The sequence below is a fragment of the Carassius auratus genome, chromosome 26 (genome assembly GCF_003368295.1).
Source record: "Carassius auratus strain Wakin chromosome 26, ASM336829v1, whole genome shotgun sequence".
Taxonomy (NCBI): Eukaryota; Metazoa; Chordata; class Actinopteri; order Cypriniformes; family Cyprinidae; genus Carassius; species Carassius auratus.
Genome location: NC_039268.1, coordinates 8,884,609 through 8,904,298, shown reverse-complemented (window position 1 = coordinate 8,904,298; position 19,690 = coordinate 8,884,609). Strand labels below are relative to the sequence as shown.

General features: G+C 36.6%; 1 protein-coding gene across 1 annotated transcript; it reads left to right on the top strand.

Annotated features, from left to right (window-relative positions):
• Positions 1-531: 531 nt before the first annotated feature.
• Positions 532-19,340, top strand: chrnb5a (cholinergic receptor, nicotinic, beta 5a). The gene is made up of 7 exons (XM_026204055.1): positions 532-823; positions 9,732-9,877; positions 10,406-10,450; positions 10,698-10,807; positions 16,217-17,177; positions 18,025-18,167; positions 18,301-19,340. The coding sequence occupies exons 1-7, from the start codon at positions 760-762 to the stop codon at positions 18,314-18,316; spliced, it is 1,485 nt and encodes a 494-aa protein (XP_026059840.1). The 5' UTR covers positions 532-759; the 3' UTR covers positions 18,317-19,340.
• Positions 19,341-19,690: the final 350 nt, after the last annotated feature.

Sequence of the window (19,690 nt, the reverse complement as noted above, 5' to 3'; positions counted from 1 at the left end):
TAGACAGAGTGGGAAAAGTGCAACACCTTTAAATGTTCATGCTAAATGTTTCATCAAATTACCTGTTATGATGCCGCTTCCTTCACCGCGCTCGCGCTGTCTGTCACGTGGTCCTCCCAGGGCAATGTCCCATATGAGAATGTTACTATCTCTCACAGATTATTGCGTTGCATCCGAAGATCACTCTGCCAGGAATACACAAAACAACAGTGCAATAATCTAAAAAAAGATGGTCACTACCTAAGAATGTGAGTTTAAAACTGCAGACGTGTGAGGGAAATTGAACAGTCTCATCGGAAAAGGCTAGAGTCAGTTCTCGCGCTTCATCGCTTAAAAGTTTGCCGGGATCTACTGTTATTTGTTTTCTCGTTGTCGGGAAACATGTTTGCAAATGCAACAATGGTGTTTCTTTCTTGTTAAGACACGCGTACTGACTTGATGAATGTCTTAAACGTGCTTCAAATATAAACGCGCGTAATCTGACTGGAGTCTGGGGACGGTTTTGCGCTTCTCTCGGCGGACTGGAAAACATTGTATTAACGCGAGCAAAACATCTGTCGATGACTCGGAGACGGCTTCTGAATACTGAGAGAGGAAGAGCAAAACCCGGAGCACAGAGAATAAGCCTCTGTAGGGTTAAACGCGACAGCACCCGTCCTGGAGAGGGCGAAGGATTCTGGAGGGTGATCGTGGCTGTGGACTGGACATCACTGTGAACCTTCACCCGGGACAGAGAGAGAAAGAGAGAGAGAGAGAGAAATGGTCTCCGTGATGGCATCAATGTGGCTTTTATGTCTCTGCCTGCTTTGGCTGTGCGTGGCAAGTAAGAAGCTATTGCATGTATTCAAAGAAGTCTTTTTTCACCTTTGTTTTTGTTGCGTCTGTTTTATGGTTTGTCAAATATTCAGAAAATTAGCATGCGATATTTTCTGTGACTGATATCGGTAATACTGGTACTCTCTCTCTCTCTCTCTCTCCCTCCCTCCTAATGTAAGACTTGTTGATTAATTTTAATTTGGTTCACTGTGTAATAAGTAGGTCAGATGCAATTCCTTCAGTTTCCATGTTTCTGAAACCTAATGAAAGTCATATGTAATTTTTACACAGTTTGAATCCTATGCTCTGCAAATCTATCATACTGCTTCAGAAGACTTGTACTTGAGATGTACGAACTGCTTTTGATGCTTTCATGATGCTTTTTTTTAGAACGTGGCAGTAAATTGAGTAAAAATAGTGTTAAATGGAAGGCCACAGCAAAAAACTTTCCACTTGCTATTTTTTTTTAAATTAATGCCAGGGTTATATAACACAAAATACAGTGATATAAATGTACAATAATATACTTAAAGGGGGGGTGAAATTTTATTTCATGCATACTGAGTTTTTTACACTGTTAAAGAGTTGGATTCCCATGCTAAACATGGACAAAGTTTCAAAAATTAAGTTGTACGTTTGAAGGAGTATTTTTGTTCCAAAAAAACCTCTTCCGGTTTGTCACAAGTTTCGGAAAGTTTTTTCGAGTATGGCTCTGTGTGACGTTAGATGGAGCGGAATTTCCTTATATGGGTCCTAAGTGCAAGAGCGCGCGCTCCAGTATAGCAGAGCACTGAGAGCCTGAGAGGCTGAGCACAGCCTGATCAGAGCGAGAGCGTCGCGAAAAGTCACAAAAGAAGTGTGTTTTTGGTTGCCAGGGCAAGACAACCCTGCACAGATTACCAAAAGAGAAACAGCATTAAGGGACCAGTGGATGGAGTTTATTTTTACAGAGCATCAACGGAGTTGTGCAAGTGTTTTTGTTTGTTCCCTGCATTTCGGATTGCACATCGTTTATTTCTTAAGGATAATGCAGTCCCAACAGAAAAGGGTCACGATCGTGTGTTGGAACCGCATGCGGTGAGTAAAACTGCTTCAAATATCTCTGTGTTGTTAAAGGCGGGCGTACACGGTGCGAATTCGGATGGTCGGAAGATCGTATGTCAACGCACACGGCACGAGTGAGTTTATCTGAAAATTGTACGGACGACATGATATACGACACGATTTTACAACCTGCGAATTCCAGAAGCAATCGCACGAAGTTGATAGACGCGTTCGACTTGAAGCAGCGCTGCACGCTCAGAAGGATCACTGTATGTCATTAACGCGAGAGCGATAAGAGAGCATACATATCCAATGCATTCGAATCGCTCTCGCGGTACTCTGATGTCATACAGGTGATCATTCTGTGCGTGCAGCGGTGCCTCAAGTGGAACGCGCCTAATATAACTGCTCTCCCTCTCTCATAACTGCAAATAAAATATTGATACGAGCCTTGACTGTTTCCTACACGTACAGGTTATTTTTCAGCAATAGGAAACCGGGACGTTTGGTTACCCTGTGTGTGTGTGTTCTTGTAGGCCTATATGGTTTATAAATATCTGAAATGGGTATTAAAATGTAAACATGGTTTATGAGGACAATTACTGTGCTCTCGTAAAAAATACTATACGGTGTTTAATAGAAATTTTAAACATGCATTTCGTGATGGATAGAGGTAGTGTATGGGGATATACAGTATAGAATACCGTTACGTCTATGAGTCCCTGTAAACTACATATGCGTGTGTGAGCGAGAGAGAACTGAAAAGGCATTGGAATACGTTGCTAGAAACATCATATAGCGCTCGCTGTTCCTGTCAGACTTCAGCTGCCTGTCTTCGTCTTTCTTCTTCTGTGGTTTTCCTAGTTCGTGATTGGTCAACTTCAGATAAATCAACAAATCGGCTCGTTCAACAGCACAAATGGCACGAATTCAAACCGATAGCTCACAAACTTTTTAGACATGTTTAAAAATGATCGGGAGGTCGGGAAGTGCTCGTAAGCCACTCTGCTCGGCTCGTAATTCATCGCAAATGATACGAACCGCGACCATACAAGAATACGCGATTTCCACACGATTGAAAAAAATCGCATGCGAACTCGTACGACAGCAAAAATCGCACCGTGTACGCCCGCCTTAACTTAGCTATCAGCCCGTAAGCACATCAAGTAAACAACATGCGATGTTGTCATCAAACTGCACTTTCCACATGTACAGCTTAAAAAAAAAAAAAAAAAGACGACATAAAGTGGAACTTAGTCATTTTCCAAAACCGCTAAGCAAATATATACAGTTTCAGTACATACCACATAGAGACGCCTTTGCTGATGCTGCTCTTGTTAAATTTCAGCCTCTGGATCTGTGTCACAGCTTCCACATGCTCTCAACTCAAAAGCCTACTGGTGCTCATGATTCTTTAGCTCCGCCCACACGTCACGCCTCTAGGCGCTCGTGTTTTTCCGGGAAAAATCGGTACAGACTATCTTTCTTTTTTAAATATAATAAAAATAAAGACTTTTTGGAGTAATGAAGGATGCTGTACTACTCTATAGGTACTCAAGATTAACAGGATATTGAGTGAAAACGAGCATTTCACCCCCCCTTTAATAAAGAGAGAAAACATGTTCTATATTTACAGGCTAAATTAAATCTTTTGAAAAACTTTTGAAAGAGTCCATAGATTTAGATTATTTAACTGTAATTCTGTAATCGATTTGGGTTCACTTCATAAGCATTCTGTTTATCTTACAGAAATATTATGGTCCAAGCCTTTGTGACTGTTGATGCCCACAACCAGGCAGAAAGACTAGCCTATATACTGCCAACATCAATACAACATCAATTACATCTGCACATTGAAAAAAAGATAATTGTAAATTGAACAAATAAAGCAAAGGTGCAACATATCAACAATGATGTCACAAAAACTGGCCATGGAATTGCTATTACAAAAACACACAACCTCTTCACAGGCAGTTCAGTCACATGCACATACATTACAGCTCAGCTGAACAGCCACAAGCACACATAAAGTGTAAATTATTGCTTCATGGTTTATTTAATCTTTAATTATCAGCTCTTTCATGAGTTGATGTGTGTTTTTTTACACAGCCCTCTTTACTTAAGAATTGCACAGTTTAGGAAAAGAAAAGAAATCTACAGGCCTAATAAGTTAATATGAGATCACTGATGACATTAAGAAGAGTAATGATGATCACTCTAATGTCTGTAGTATAATGTAAAGACTGGCTAACAGCCTAAAAGATGCAACAGGGTCAGTGCTCATACTGACCCATGTCTTACTGGTCAATAAACTGTACGTGAAATATACAGATAATACAATTCTAAAATAAATCTATGTGTACTATAAATAACCCAGATTTTTTTGTATCAATTGAATATCAATATATAACAAATAAATCAAAATGTTCATTTATTTTTTTATTTTGTAACATTTAAATCACAGAATTCACCAATTCATGGGTACTTACCTATCAGTCTGTGCATTATTGCTGGAAATGTTTAGTGACACTTTCTGTAGTTAATATTGTCACGTTAGTTGGCGATGACAGTTTAGTCATGAATCAAGTCGATTCATTCAAAAACAATGATTCTAGTAAGAAAAATAAAAGTTTAAAATAAATGTATTTCATACTAAGTATAGTTCAAATCCATTAACATATTTTCTGACATATCACCTGAGACTAACTGATATAAAAATTATTATTAAACTTTATTTGGAGTATCACTTGTGCACTGCAATTACTTAATATTAAACCTTAAATATATTTTAATATGACTATTGATGTGAATTGTATGATCTTTGAATAAGTCAGTCTTTAAAAGTGAAATATTTAAAGTGTAACTAAAGTATACTTGCAATACTTCCATTTTAGCACAATCAAATATACTTCAGTATATTTGATTGTGCTAGTTGTACTACAGTACAAAATTAGTTGTTCCAGTTTAGCAGACTTAAAGGGATAGTTCACCCAAAAATGTAAATTAGCCCTTAAATTACTCAACTTCAAGTTATCCTATGTGTATATGACTTTCTTCTTTCTGACGAATTCGGTTATATTAAGTTATATAAAAAAATGGTCTTTGACCTTTTAAGCTGTTTAATGCCACTCAGCAGGTTTTGCAGTGCATCAGTCCAAAATAAGTTTAATAAAAAATGCTTCTGTGTACAACTGTGATGCAACCTAGATTAAATTGATTATTAAGTTTAAAATATGGTAATTTGTCTTACAAAAACGCATCGATTCGCTACAGGGGGACTTTGTTCACCCACCCAACCAGCCCCCCACCCCCCGGAGCCGTGTGAGACACTTTTTTTATTATGGATGGGCTCTTTTTATTTAACTTCTTTTGGACTGATGCATTGCAACACCCACTGAGTTGCATTAAACTGATTAAAAGTCATAGACAATTTTTAATATAACTCTGACTGGATTCGTCTGAAGTCATATACACCTAGGATGACTTCAGGTTGATTTGGTTCAGCCTTTAAATTAAAAGTGGTTGTGATGCTTCGTAGTTTTATTAAAACTGTGATACATTTTCTTTTATGATACTGATGAATAGAAGTTCAAAAGAACAACATTTACATTAAATAGAAATTTTTAGTAACATTGTAAATGTCTTTACTTTCCTTTTTAATATATTCTTGCTGATAAAAAAAAATATTTAGAAAAAGTACACAAGTTGATTCTGCCTTGAGTTTGTTTGGAACAGTTTTTATTGGTGGAGATAAAAAAGTGGTCTAAAATGTAAAATATTAAATTCTTGTTCAATTATTATAAACATTCTCATAATTCTATAAGGAGATTTTGATCTTTTGGTATCTATAACCACTATAGCACATACAGTATAGACACTGAAAAACTGACAGATAGTTTAAATCAATAAAATGGATAATATTAGAGTCAGATGATTATGCATATGTTTTTCTGCCTAATGAAGCACTAAGCTGGAAACGGTGGTCACACACAGATGAGTGAGATTAAAGGTGGAGTTTATTACACTGTTAAAGAGTTGGATTCCCATGCTAAACATGGACAAAGTTTCAAAAATTAAGTTGTTCCAAAAATACCTCTTCTGGTTTGTCACAAGTTTCGGAAAGTTTTTTTCGCGTACGGGTCTGTGTGATGTTAGATGGAGCGGAATTTCCTTATATGGGTCCTAAGGGCACTTCTCCCGGAAGAGCGCGCTCTCCCGTATAGCAGAGCACTGAGAGCACAACAGACATTCACTGATCAGAGCGAGAGCGTCGCAAAATGTCACAAAAGAAGTGTGCTTTTGGTTGCCAGGGCAAGACAACCCTGCACAGATTACCAAAAGAGAAACAGCATTAAGGGACCAGTGGATGGAGTTTATTTTTACAGAGCATCAACGGAGTTGTGCAAGTGTTTTTGTTTGTTCTCTGCATTTCAAAGATGCTTGTTTTACAAACAAGGCCCAGTTTGACGCCAGATTTGCATATCGTTTATTTCTTAAGGATAATGCAGTCCCAACGAAAAAGGGTCATGATCGTGTGTTGGAATCGCAGGCGGTGAGTAAAACTGCTTCAAATATCTCTGTGTTGTTAACTTAGCTATCGGTGCGTAAGCACATCAAGTAAACAACATGCGATGTTGTCATCAAACTGCACTTTCCACATGTACACCTTAAAAAAAAAAGGAAAAAAAAAGGAAAAAAAAACGACATAAAGTGGAACTTAGTCATTTTCCAAAACCGCTAAGCAAATATATACAGTTTCAATACATACCACATAGAGACGTCGTTGCTGCTGCTCTTGTTAAATTTCAGCCTCTGGATCTGATTCTGGATCATAAATATACGGCTGAATCTGACTGTTAGCCATGGTTAGTTTTGGATGATGTTTTTTTCCTCACGGTAATGTCACCACTTCCAGACGCTCTCAACGCAAAAGCCTACTGGCACTCGTGATTCTTTAGCTCCGCCCACACGTCACGCCTCCAGCCGCTTGTGTTTTTCCGGGAAAAAACGCTACAGACTGTCTTTCTCTTATAAATATAATAAAACTAAAGACTTTTTGGAGTTATGAAGGATGCAGTACTACTCTATAGGTACTCAAGATTAACAGGATATTAAGTGAAAACGAGCATTTCACCCCCCCTTTTTAAAGGTAATAAGTCACACACACATATGCTCACTCATTGATTGTCTTTTTAGACTCACATAGATGAGAGTCATCTATGGATTTTGCATGGGTTTTACATCCTTGAGGATTGAGTTACACACAAATAGATAAATTGATATGAAGTGGATCTGGACCTTGCTTTGCTTAAAGTGACAAGCCATGCAAAATGACTAAAGTTCAACATAGCCACAAAAGCTCAAAGGTGTGTGCGTCTTCCTGTGTAGAAGGGATCACACCAATTGAGTCTGACACAGTCTTGGAAACTCGGTGTGTGTGTCAGCATTCTGTTTTGAGATGAGGAGCGCAGTCACTGGAGATCATATCCCACATGTAGTGGGAAGGAAATGGCATGTGTTTTGTGAGTGTGTGTGTTGCTACCATCTTGGCAAGTCATTGTTTGTCATGTCATTGGCACACCCCCTCCACAACATTGGTGGGCTTATGAGTTATGATGGGATAAGATGCAAAGGAAAATTATTCTGACATGTTTGTGTGTTTTTGCTGTGCAGTGAAAGCAGATTACATGCAGCTTAGCAGACACTTCTGGCCTTTTCATGATATTCTCAAAAACTCCAGAACTAAAAAAAAAAAAAAAAAAAGATGCTGGATACAAAGCTAGAAGAGCTCATATTGTACACTAAAAATGATTTTTTAAAGGAATCATATGATGCAATTAAAAATGTTCCTTCCTCTTTGGAGTGTTACAAGCTCTTGGTGCATAAAGGAGATCTGTAAAGATGCAAAGACTAAAGTCTCAAATCCAAAGAGATATTCTTTATCAAAGTTAAGACTCTTCCACCCAGCCCAAAAATTGATAATTTAGACATGCCCCCACATGTCTACGTCACTACATTTCGTGAACCTAGGAGAGGAGGTAATTCTGACTTTTCTACTTCTGAATCAGCTGCTGTAAGTATGTTTTATTATTAGTTTAAGTATTTTCTATTGAATGTTCAAATACAGAGATTTGCGCATTGTGCGTGTGTGTGCGCGCATGTGTGTGTGTGTGTGTGAGAGATAGAAAGAGACAGGGTCACACAGTGGAGTCAGCTGTCTTAACCGTCCATGGCTTGTGTACACATATGAGCTTCATCACTGTGTCTGTCACGCGACTCTGTTCCCTATTCGGGCTTGAAATGATGGTAAAACGAAGGACATTATTTACTGTCTTTACATTTATTCTGAAAGATGAAGCTCATGATTATGTGAAGGGGCATTACATTTCCAATGAGTGCTTGTGGTGTTCGGCCAATCACAATGCACCTGGGTCAGTTGGCCAATCAGAGCAGACTGCGCTTGTCGGAAGGAGGGACTTGCATTAAAACGATGCATTTGAGAGAGGCGGGGCATAAAGGACCTACAATAATGTACAGTATTTATAAAAGAATGTGCTTTTTTACATTAAAGCATGTCAAGATGTTCGTTACAACAACAACAAAAAACCCCATAAAATAATGATCTTTAAAAAAGCATCATATGACCACTTAAAATAGTCATTTATAAATAATTTAACACAATAAATAGTTACGGCGAATACGGCGACGCAAAATATGCGCATCGATTCGTCGACCTGTTTTTATTTCTCTAAAAAACGTTTGCAAAACGTTTACCGTATGTGCACTGAATATATGCGATGGCCGCATCAACATTCTGTCCAGCATTATATAACCAATCCAGGGGTTTTTCTGCATTGATCTTTTTTTTTGGCGGCTATCAAAGCCTTATTTGATCGGTGAGTGATGTAGAATAGAATGACTGCTGCGCCTGACAGGGCGCGTACGAAAGAGAGCCCCGGCTGCGCGCGCGCACTCACAGTCTTCAAACAAAACGAGCGCTTCTTGCTCTCTCTCTCCCTTGTGCATATTAATCAAAATCATTAAACACGATAGAAAAAGGACGGAATGCCAAAGTTTCACGTGGTGCATTCAGAGATTTTTTTTTTCTCCATGACAGGCTGCTCGCTCCCACTGTTAATTTTTTTTTTTTTTTTTGAAAAGCACTCTCTGTATTAGCTTAAACCCCTCAAGTTTACATTGGTTACTGTATTCTTTCAATTGCTCTAAACAAGTATTTTGGGTGACCTTTGGGTGCTAGACATCAAGTTGTTGTTATTTTCATCTAAAAGAAGAACTTTTTTTCAGTAAGCAAGGCCATATGTGTTCAGTAAGCTTGTTTCAGTAAGCTATGTGTTTTCAAGGCTTCAAGGTTTTATTGAATGCTATCTCTATACAAGTGCAAAGTAATGCATTCTTAGTCAGTCTTTTATTTTGTAATTTTAAGAGCAATAAACATATATTGCAATGTTAAGGAATTCATGTTTTTTTCATCGAGATATGTAAATCAACATGTATAAATTGTTAGTAGTCAATTAATGGGGAGATAATCGAAATCGAATCAGTCTGGAAAAATTAATCGTTAGATTAATCGATGCATCGAAAAAATAATCGCTAGATTAATCGTTTAAAAAATAATCGTTTATCCCAGCCCTAATTTATTTATTTATTTATGGAATGTTCTAGCCAACAAAACTTAGTACTGAAAAAGATTGGTATTGGGTTTAATTTGAAATAATTTCCATTTTTAAAAGTGCTTGTAAATTTCACAATTAATTCCTCACAATCTTACCCCTTGAATGACAAAAAGGCATTTACCATGTGATTATCTTTAAACATTTTTCACTCTCCATGTATGTATGTGTGTGTGTTAGGGACTCTTGCTGCTGATGCTGAGGAGAGGCTGGTAGATTTTCTGCTTGGTCCTGAGCGCTACAACAAACTTATCCGGCCTGCGGTCAACAAGAGTCAGCAGGTCACTATTGGCATCAAAGTCTCTCTAGCACAGCTTATTAGTGTGGTAAGTGTTTCTCATATACACGCACACCAAACTCTAAATATTAGAGGAGCGGACAGCAACTTTGGCCCTCGAGACCAATTTAAAATTTTACACAACTACATTAGAGCTATGGTGCAGCAGTACCATAATCATGACACAGAGACTTAAGGTACATTCACACTGACAGTTAAAATCACATTCACATAGTGTTCTAACCAGGCGCAGTTCTACTGCGTGACAAGCGACAAAACAATTTGGTGCTATTTTTGTTATGTTGCACTGGGTAGCCCCGCCCACTGCAGAATCTCATTTTGTTGAAATCTATGCTTTACACAGCTGATATTAAACAGCAAATATATTCAGACTTACTTTTATCTTAAATAATAAAAGAGATGCTGGAACCCACGTCACATTGTTAGAGCTCACACGGGTGATTTGAGTCTGATTTGCATCATGTCCTGATCTTATTCCTGTAATATTGCCCAATAATTTTCAGTTCCCTTTTCACCGTTACGTACAAAAACATGCAATGTTCTGTTCTTTTTACAGAATGAGAGGGAACAAATCATGACGACGAATGTGTGGTTGACTCAGGTAAGCTCACCTGCTATGCCTGTGCGCTCATCTGGATAGTGTTATAAAACACAGTCAAATGAGCTGTCCCACATGAGTGCACTCACATCACGTGGAAGATTTGAGTTGTTATTCAATTATAGTTTTAGGTCATTTCTAAAAGCTGAGTGAATGCGTTTAGCTGTTCTGTTTTAAATGAGTTCGGTACAAATACTGGTACACTGTCTGACCCAGTTTTAACAGTTTTAATCACATAATTTCTTTGTAGGAGTGGAATGACTACAGACTGGTCTGGGATCCGAATGAGTACGAGGGCATCAAAAAACTACGAATACCATCACGGCACATCTGGCTTCCTGATATAGTACTCTATAACAAGTATGGCATAACTGTGACCAGTACATTTATACCAGCAGCACACATACATGTATATAAACCTCTATTCAAAAGTTTGAGATCAGCAATAGTTTATTTTTTATTTTTTGAAGGCTCAGCTAAGCTTCATTTGTCTGATAAAAAATACTGTACAGTAAAAACAGTAATATTTTGAATTATTAAAAATAATAATAATTATTATTTTTATTCAATTATAAAATAACTGTTTTCTATATTAATATATTTTAAAACTGTGATTTATTCCTGTGATATTAAAGCTGAATTTTCAGCAGCCATTAGACTTCACTGTCACATAATGTATTGAGCTTATTATTTTGACTGATAATATGAGCATAATATGATAATGTGATTTAAGTAGTACTATTGGTTGAGTACCAACATTACAATGACCACACCACAAAAATAAATATTTATTGCTTTAGCAATTTACTTTATTATTTGCTGCACATATAACATTATGTAATTATATATAAAATCTAAATTATTTCAATATTTAGATATTATTTTCTTTACAGTAAAACACCCCAAAACACTTTGGTCACACTGTATTTTAAGAACAAATTCTCAGTATTTACTAACTATTAACTATGACTTCTGCCTCAATAAACTCCTAATTTACTGCTTATTAAGTTCTTATTAAGGGATCTGAATATGATCGTGCAGAATCTGTGCTTTATAAGTACTAATAAACAGCCAGATTGCTAGTGAAGTGCATTTATGCAATAAGCATACAGTAAGCAACTAGTTAATGGTGAGAATGGATCATTTAAATAAAGTTGTACTACATTACAAACTTCACAACCATCGGGAAGAAGGAGGCGGGAACTGGCGGACAATCAAATGAAAGCTTTAATGATAAAAATAAACACAAAACAGCGTGACAGCCCCTCGCGGACGACTGTCCTGCACAAACAAAAGCAAAACACAAAATAAATCCCAGGCCTGGTCCATTCTCGTCCTTCACTGTCGTCGCTCCTCTTTTGTATCTTTTCAATCTCCTCTGTGGGACCGGTGAGTTGAGCAGGTGTCGCTCATTTCCAATCACTCCAATGGCATCGCTCCTTTCCCACGGCTCTCGGCCCCGCCCCACTCGTCACAAAAGTGTTACCAATAGTTTTGCTGGAAAATGTTTGCAAATGATGTGGGCTATACACTGATATCCTGTATAATATATATATATATATATATATATAAATATCCTGTATATTGTTATACAAGTCTCTGATGCAAATCATAGCGTCTGATAACTGAATGTTTTATTTGGAATAGCTCAGAGCAGTAGATTTGGAAGATTTTGCAGATTTTGTCATTAAGGTCTATTGCTGTTATTGCTGTTATTAAGGCCAAAAGCTTTTGTAACCGTTTGGGATGTTTTGAGACTTTGATACACAGTCAGTGTTTAGTGACAAACTTAATACAACAAGCAAGCTGTCGCTGTTCCAAGAGACTGACTAATTATGCTAGAAAGTTGCCAAAAGCAAGAACAGTCTCCTCCCTTGCTGCTGTTCTTTCAGGTTGATCACATCTTGAAAAAGCTCAGAAGAATGAAGAAAAAAAACAAGATGAGTGACAAGCAAGGATGTTTAAACTATTTGATCTAGGTCAGATGTGTGTGCCTAGTGGAAGCAATGTGTGTTATATAATCCCCAGTTTAGTTGATAAAAATGGAGGATGCACTTGTGCATGTTCATTGCTAAAATTGACGAATTGGGTGGGATGAGACATAATTTGCTTAAGAGGCATTTCCTCATGTAAAGAGACACTGGTGCATGTAATCCTTTGCTAAAATAAGCATTGAATTTCTATGCTAATTTTGATTGAAAGGCTGTACACTAATATTTTTCAAGGGCACAAAGGGAGAGAGATCCTGGATTAAATATCTGTTAATTAATGCATACTAATCAGGTACTGAGTGTGATGAGGAGGCGTTCTCAACATCTCATATACATGGGTTTTTGAAAATGGGAGCCGCAAGAAGTGTACTGGAAGATTTGAAAGAAAAGATTCTCACAAAATGTTTAGAACAATCAAGGTTAACTTGTTATACTGGTGCATCTAAAAAATAGAATATCATGGAAAAGTTCTTTATTTTTTGTAATTTAATTTGAAAAAGTTTCTTATTTTCTAGATTCATTGCACACAAACTGAAATATTTCAAGAGTTTTTTTTTTATTCTGATGGTTATGACTTACAACTTAGAAAAATTAAAAATGCATTATCTAAAAAAAATAAATAAATAAATAAATAAAATAATATATATATATTTTTCTCAAAGATCAATCAAAAAAACATTTACAAAACAGAAATGTTCAAGATCTCCAAAGCATTATGCACTCAATACTTGGTTGGGGCTCCTTTTGCAGGAATTACTGCTTCAGTGAGGCATGGCTTGGAGGCAGTCAGCCTGTGGCACTGCAGAGGCATTATTGAAGCCCAGGTTGCTTTGATAGCGGCCTTCAGGTCCTCTGTATTGTTTGTCAGATGTTACTTATCTTCCTCTTCACAATACCCCATAGATTTTCTGTGAGGTTCTGGTCAGGTGAGTTGGCTGGCCAATCAAACATAGTAATAACATGGCCATTAAACCACTGGGAAGTGGTTTTGGTACTGTGGGCAGGTGCTAAAGTCCTGCTGTAAAAGGAAATCAGCATCTCCATAAGTTTGTCAGCAGATGGAAGCATAAAGTTCTCAAAAACCTCCTGGTAGATGACTGCATTGACTTTGGACTTCATAAAACACAATGGAGCAACACCAGCATACGTCATGGCACCCAAATCAGTGTTAATTTTGACACGAAATTTTAATTTAGTTTTAGTCTTAGTCTTTTGACTATAATTCTTTTTAGTTTTAGTCAAGTTTTAGTCATCTGATTTGTTTTAATTTTAGTCTTATTTTAGTCGACTAAAATTGCTTGGTATTTTAGTCGACTAAAATTGCTTGGTATTTTAGTCCACTAAAATAAGACTAAAATCAATAACAGATTTACTAGACAATTTTTTACAGCTGGTATAGGAAACAAACTTAACCAAAATATATAAAACACAAATTCAACTTTATTTCAACACAACTGTGTCTTTATTTCGATTCAAAAGCTTTTATGCAGCAACAAACACTGTCATGATAATGTAAACAATAACTAGCTGCCAATTGACCATCAATAAAAGAAAAATAACGTTAGGTCCAGGACCTTAAAGCTTACAGCTGAGCTGAACAATAAGTGCATATATTTAAAGTAAATATTTAATAAGTTGGCAGCTAGGTGGATAAAAAAAGTAACAAGATTTTATAAGGTATTCATTTGTCTAGCAATATTGTATGTTTTAAATACTAAAATATTGCTAGATTTGTATGTATAATGATAGGATGTGAACATTCATGTTTCACATGACTAATATAGAAATATTTGTGATATTGTCAACAAGTAGAACATTATAAAATATACTAAACCTTCTTATTAATCAAATGTATTTATCATGATATTACGTATTAGTATTGTGCTCGCATCTAATTTGAAGAAGGGGCTATTTTACAGTACTTTTCAGTTCGTAATATTTAATGCTACAACATCTACGCACTGCACTATTCCAATTTTGCTTAGCTCAATAAACAAAAGAACATCGTTGTAAAATTACATTTGAGAAAATGTCCGGGTGGCTCGTCTGTAAATGTCTTTTCAAATTGGTTGTGTTCTTGCCACGAATGAGCGCTCCGCGTGCTTTACACTTTGTTTTGTTTTGTTCGTCGTCAAACGTGAAGTGAGCTGTGGACATTTTGTCGCTCTTTTAGACAGTAGGGACTTTAAGCAACAGCTGCGAATGGAACGGCTACAGCGACCGGAAGTTTGCCGTCACACCGCTGTAGCCATTAGCCAAGAACGTAAAAGTCACTAAGCAACGGTAAAACAGAACAGCGCAACGCAGCATTAATTCATTTATTGAGATCTAAAAATATATATAATTTAAAAAAGCAAGAGAAGGATTGCTTTTGGCGTTAAATGACAATCTTTTGTCAGAAGAGGAGTTTTTAATATTGTATGATGTAAATAAGTCTAAAAACATAACATTTATTTACCTAACCTCTCACTTTGTAGCGACTCTGGCAAATCAGCTGTTCTCCCGTAGTAGACCGTTAAATTAGAACGTCAGAAAGTAGCAGTTAAATTCGCGCAGGCGCCAGAGGCTGTTGCTTAAAGTCCCTATCACCTCTTCGAATGCCGACTTCCCGGGAGCTCATAAAAACTGAAAACCTTCGCTTCACGTCTCAATAAGTCAGGCTCTGATTGGTTCTCTTCTCTCATGCAGTCTGTTCTGTTTTGCCGGTTCTTTTGCTCATTCCTCGCATCTCTCCCGTCTGCTGATTTGATTTTCGTCACAGTCTATTTTCGTCTCGTCCTTTATTCGTTGACGATAATGTCAATCAATTTAGTCATAGTTTTAGTCTCCATCAGTGCCTTCTATTTTAGTTTTCGTTTCGTTTTCGTCGGCAAAAATATATTCGTGACGAAAATAATGACGAAAATATTTAGTCAACGAAATTAACACTGACCCAAATCATCATTAACTTTTGAAACATAACACTGGACTTCAAGCAGCTTGGATTACGTGCCTCTCCAGTCTTCCTACAAACCTTGATTTACAAATGAAATGTTAAATTTGCTTTCATCTGAAAAGAGGACCGTGGACCACTGAGCAACAGTCCAGTTCTTTTTTTCCTTACCCCAGGTGAAATGCTTCTGACGTTTTTTTTCTGGTACAGGAGTGGCTTGATGATTGTCTTCTGGACAACTGTCAAGTCAGTAGTATTTCCCATAATTGTGGTTGCATGTTCTAAACTAGCCCAAGAGGTACCCAATATTTATACTCAAAATTAATCAAACTAAGCAAGCTCAAAATGGAATATTCCAATTTTTTGAGAAACTTAATTTTTTATTTTGCTAAGCTGTAAGTCGTAAACATCAGAATAAAAAAAAAAAAAAAACTTGACATATTTAAGTTTGTGTGCAATGAATCTAGAATATAACAAAATTTGCTTTTTTAATTAAATTACAAAAAATAAAGACCTTTTCCATGGTATTTATTTTGCATGTAGATAATCAAACAGTATATATACATACATTCAGATTTTTTTCTACATGCAACTTTACTGTTATAAAAATAGCTTTAAAATAGTACAATAGTTTAATACTAATTAAGATATTAATTTATTTCGAAATTAAATATTCTTTTAAATAAGAAATGCGGAAAACATTTATTTATTTATTTACATAAAAAAGGTATTTATAAATAATAAAAACATGTATGCATGTTGCTATTGTAACTCACTTTATACTCTTAAGGAATACACAGAATACATTTCACTGATATCTATAATGTATATTTTCTTGTCTTACAGTGCAGATGGTGTGTATGAAGTATCATTTTACTGCAATGCAGTTGTCTCCAACACTGGTGATATTTTCTGGCTTCCTCCTGCCATCTACAAGAGCGCCTGTGCTATTGAAGTCCGTAACTTCCCCTTTGATCAACAGAACTGCACGCTTAAATTTCGATCTTGGACCTACGATCGCACAGAACTCGATCTTGTCTTGACATCCGATTTTGCCAGTCGTGATGATTACACACCGAGTGGTGAATGGGATATTGTGTCGCTCCCTGGCAGAAAAAACGAAGACCCCAATGACCACACGTACCTGGATGTAACGTACGACTTTGTGATCAGGCGCAAACCTCTCTTCTACACGATTAACCTCATCATTCCATGTGTCCTCATCACTTCTCTTGCAATTCTGGTTTTCTACCTTCCTTCAGATTGTGGAGAGAAGATGACACTCTGTATATCGGTTCTTCTGGCTCTAACTGTGTTTCTGCTCCTGATATCAAAAATTGTCCCACCGACATCCCTGGCTGTTCCGTTAATAGGGAAGTATCTGATGTTTACAATGGTGCTGGTCACATTTTCTATTGTGACAAGTGTGTGTGTGCTCAATGTTCACCACCGTTCTCCATCGACACACCGCATGCCCGAGTGGGTCAAGCATGTGTTCCTGCATAAGCTTCCAATTTTCCTTCTGATGCGACGGCCCGGAAGGTCTAATGTACGGGAAAGGTTTCGACGAAAGCATCAGCAGAAATCATTCTCATCTGATGCTAAGGGCATAAGGTTGGACGGAGAATCATTCTTCTTAAGTGATGACCCTGGGCATGTTTGTGGGGCCTGGAGGGTCGGTGACCTTCCTGAGGGTTCAGAGTTCAGGCAGAGAGTGAAAGTCAGGCATGACCAAGATGTGGATGAGGCTATAGAGGGTGTGAGGTTCATTGCTGAACATATGAAGATTGAGGATGATGATGAAGGGGTGAGAAGTATTTTTGTGTTTTATTGATTGATTGACATATTAAATGAATTGATAAGTTGAGTTTTAGTAGATGAGTTTAAACAGTTTGATATTTCAAAGTGAATCACTCTTAAGAACCAGTCTTTTTGGTGAGTCAAAAACATACAGGACACAAAAGTGTTGTCTGATTCTTGATCGAATGACTCTTAGGAACTGGTTCTTTTTAGTGAATTAAAAAAAACATCAGCGCAACCTGTGTAGTCAGATTCTTGAATGAATGACTCTTATGAGCAGATTCTTCTTAGTGAATGAATAAACATACAGGACTACCAGTATAGCCTGATTTCCCTTTTTTTGTGAATCAAACACATAGAGCTTGCAACTAACTATAAGATTCAATTCATTAATTCAGTGCAGTGCAAATTTTGTGTGTGTGTATGTTTTATCAGTACAATTATATAAAAATGAATGAATAGTAATGAATAAAAGGTTTGTTTATTATTGCAAATTATTAAATTGAATTTATGCTGTCTCTTAAAAATTAGGTCATTAAAAATGGAAATAAATATAGTTTAGAAATATTTATTGAAACTGAAATAGTCAAATATTTCATTAGTTAAACTGAATTTTTTATTTATTTATTTTAAATATTAAAATAATCATTAATGAAACCGTTAAGAAGTTGGTTAATTCTTTACAATTCCCATGCCTGGACCTGAGAAACTAAGTCTGAAATATAGAGTAAAAATGCAACTCTAAATGTTATTAGTGAAAATACCATGCAGGCATGAAAAAACTTTGCTTATCCCCCATGATTGTTTATATATGTTGTAGTAATGAATGTTAATTGCTTGCATGTACCATGCAGATCATTGAGGACTGGAAGTATGTAGCCATGGTGATCGACCGGCTCTTCCTCTGGATTTTTATCTTGGTGTGTGTTGTCGGCACACTCGGACTCTTCGTTCAACCTCTCTTTCAGAGCTACAACACCCCCGTGGCAGAAGAAGCGTGAGTCAAATCTTGTTTCTCTACTTCTCTTCTCTAAAGTTTAGTGACGTTAACTGATGTATCTGGTTCTCTCTGTGTCTCTCCCTGCCTTTTCCCATAATATTCTTCTCTTTCCCGTGTCTTTCTTTTGCAGATATGGGGATTTCTAAAATATCTGCTTAGTGATCCTGTGACTTTTGGACAAACTGGTTGACCGAGCCTTGACATATCACAAACACATATCCTCATTAGCGTTCCGCAGAAAATTCACTGAAGAGTTTGCATTAGTGTATGGTGTTTCAGCGCAAACATATTAATCTTTTTCTCAAACCACCTGCAACCCAGTTTAAGCAGGCACAAAATAGCATTTTTTATTTAAATTCATTATTTTCAGCACCAAATATGCCTTTATATGCAAAGTAGGCTTCTAATATGTGCATTAAAAAAAATGAGTGCTGTGTGCCTATAATACAATAAATGTTGCATTATTATCGCCCGTGGAAAGCAGGCTGTAAACATTTTTTTTTAAAAACTGATATTTGCTTACATTTTCTGTTGATCATGCTTGCAACAAATTATCAAATGATGATTCATTGGAGTAGAGCATTATAATCAGCCATAAAATCAGCCATTACCTGATTTGCATAATACCTTTAGATGCAGATAAACAAATCAGTTCCTTCTTAGTAAATTCCCCATGTGTGTCACATGAGAAACACCCTCAAAGCTATAAACCAATGATCCTGTTTCTTTAAAAAATTTATCATTTAAAAAATAATAGCAATATATGACAGCTATCAGTGCCATTCAATCATCATCTTTTAAGCCAAATCGTTGTATAACTATACTTATATAGCTTATGTTGTGTTCACTTTTATATTTTTTCAAGGCACACATTCAAAAAAGTAGGTTTACAGGGTTTCAAGGGCAGGATGATCATTGGAGACCTTGATTCAAGGACAAATTTTCTAAGACATTTCTTTCTCCTCCTTTCTTGACCTCACACAAATGCATTGACACACAAACTGTAGTATTCACAGTATTGTTTGAGATGAATGTTTGATTAATGGCTTTGAGTTGTTTTCCAGAACTGAATCACATTTTAAATGCCTTAAAAGAAAGTTTCATACAGTGATTGAAAAGCACTTCACCACCACAACAGTATTTATAACAGTAATTATAAAAAATAATACAATAAAGCATATTTCCTTTTCATGTGAAAGCAGTTTCTTTATTTTCGCATTTTCTGTTGAATGCACATTAATTTTTTATGTCCCATCTTTGAGTCTAGAGTGTCCATTTACAGGGTGCACAATTGCACAATCTCTAGTGGACAACCCTGCATTATTGATATATGGTTTATATATTATATGATACACACCGTGGTGCATATCTGTTTGAATAAGTCGATATGTCCATGTCCCCAGGTATCAAGATGAGGACAAACTTTTACCCCTTTTAACTGATTTAGTAAAATTCAGGCGCTGGGTAACATAATGAGTGTAGATGCCTTCGCTAATCTTTCTTCCAACATTAACATGGAA

Excerpts from the sequence above, each read along its gene's own strand:
- chrnb5a (XM_026204055.1), top strand. The coding sequence starts at position 760 with ATGGTCTCCGTGATGGCATCAATGTGGCTTTTATGTCTCTGCCTGCTT. Across the intron at positions 10,808-16,216 it reads GATATAGTACTCTATAACAA|TGCAGATGGTGTGTATGAAG; the intron begins GTATGGCATAAC and ends CTTGTCTTACAG. Across the intron at positions 17,178-18,024 it reads TTGAGGATGATGATGAAGGG|ATCATTGAGGACTGGAAGTA; the intron begins GTGAGAAGTATT and ends TGTACCATGCAG.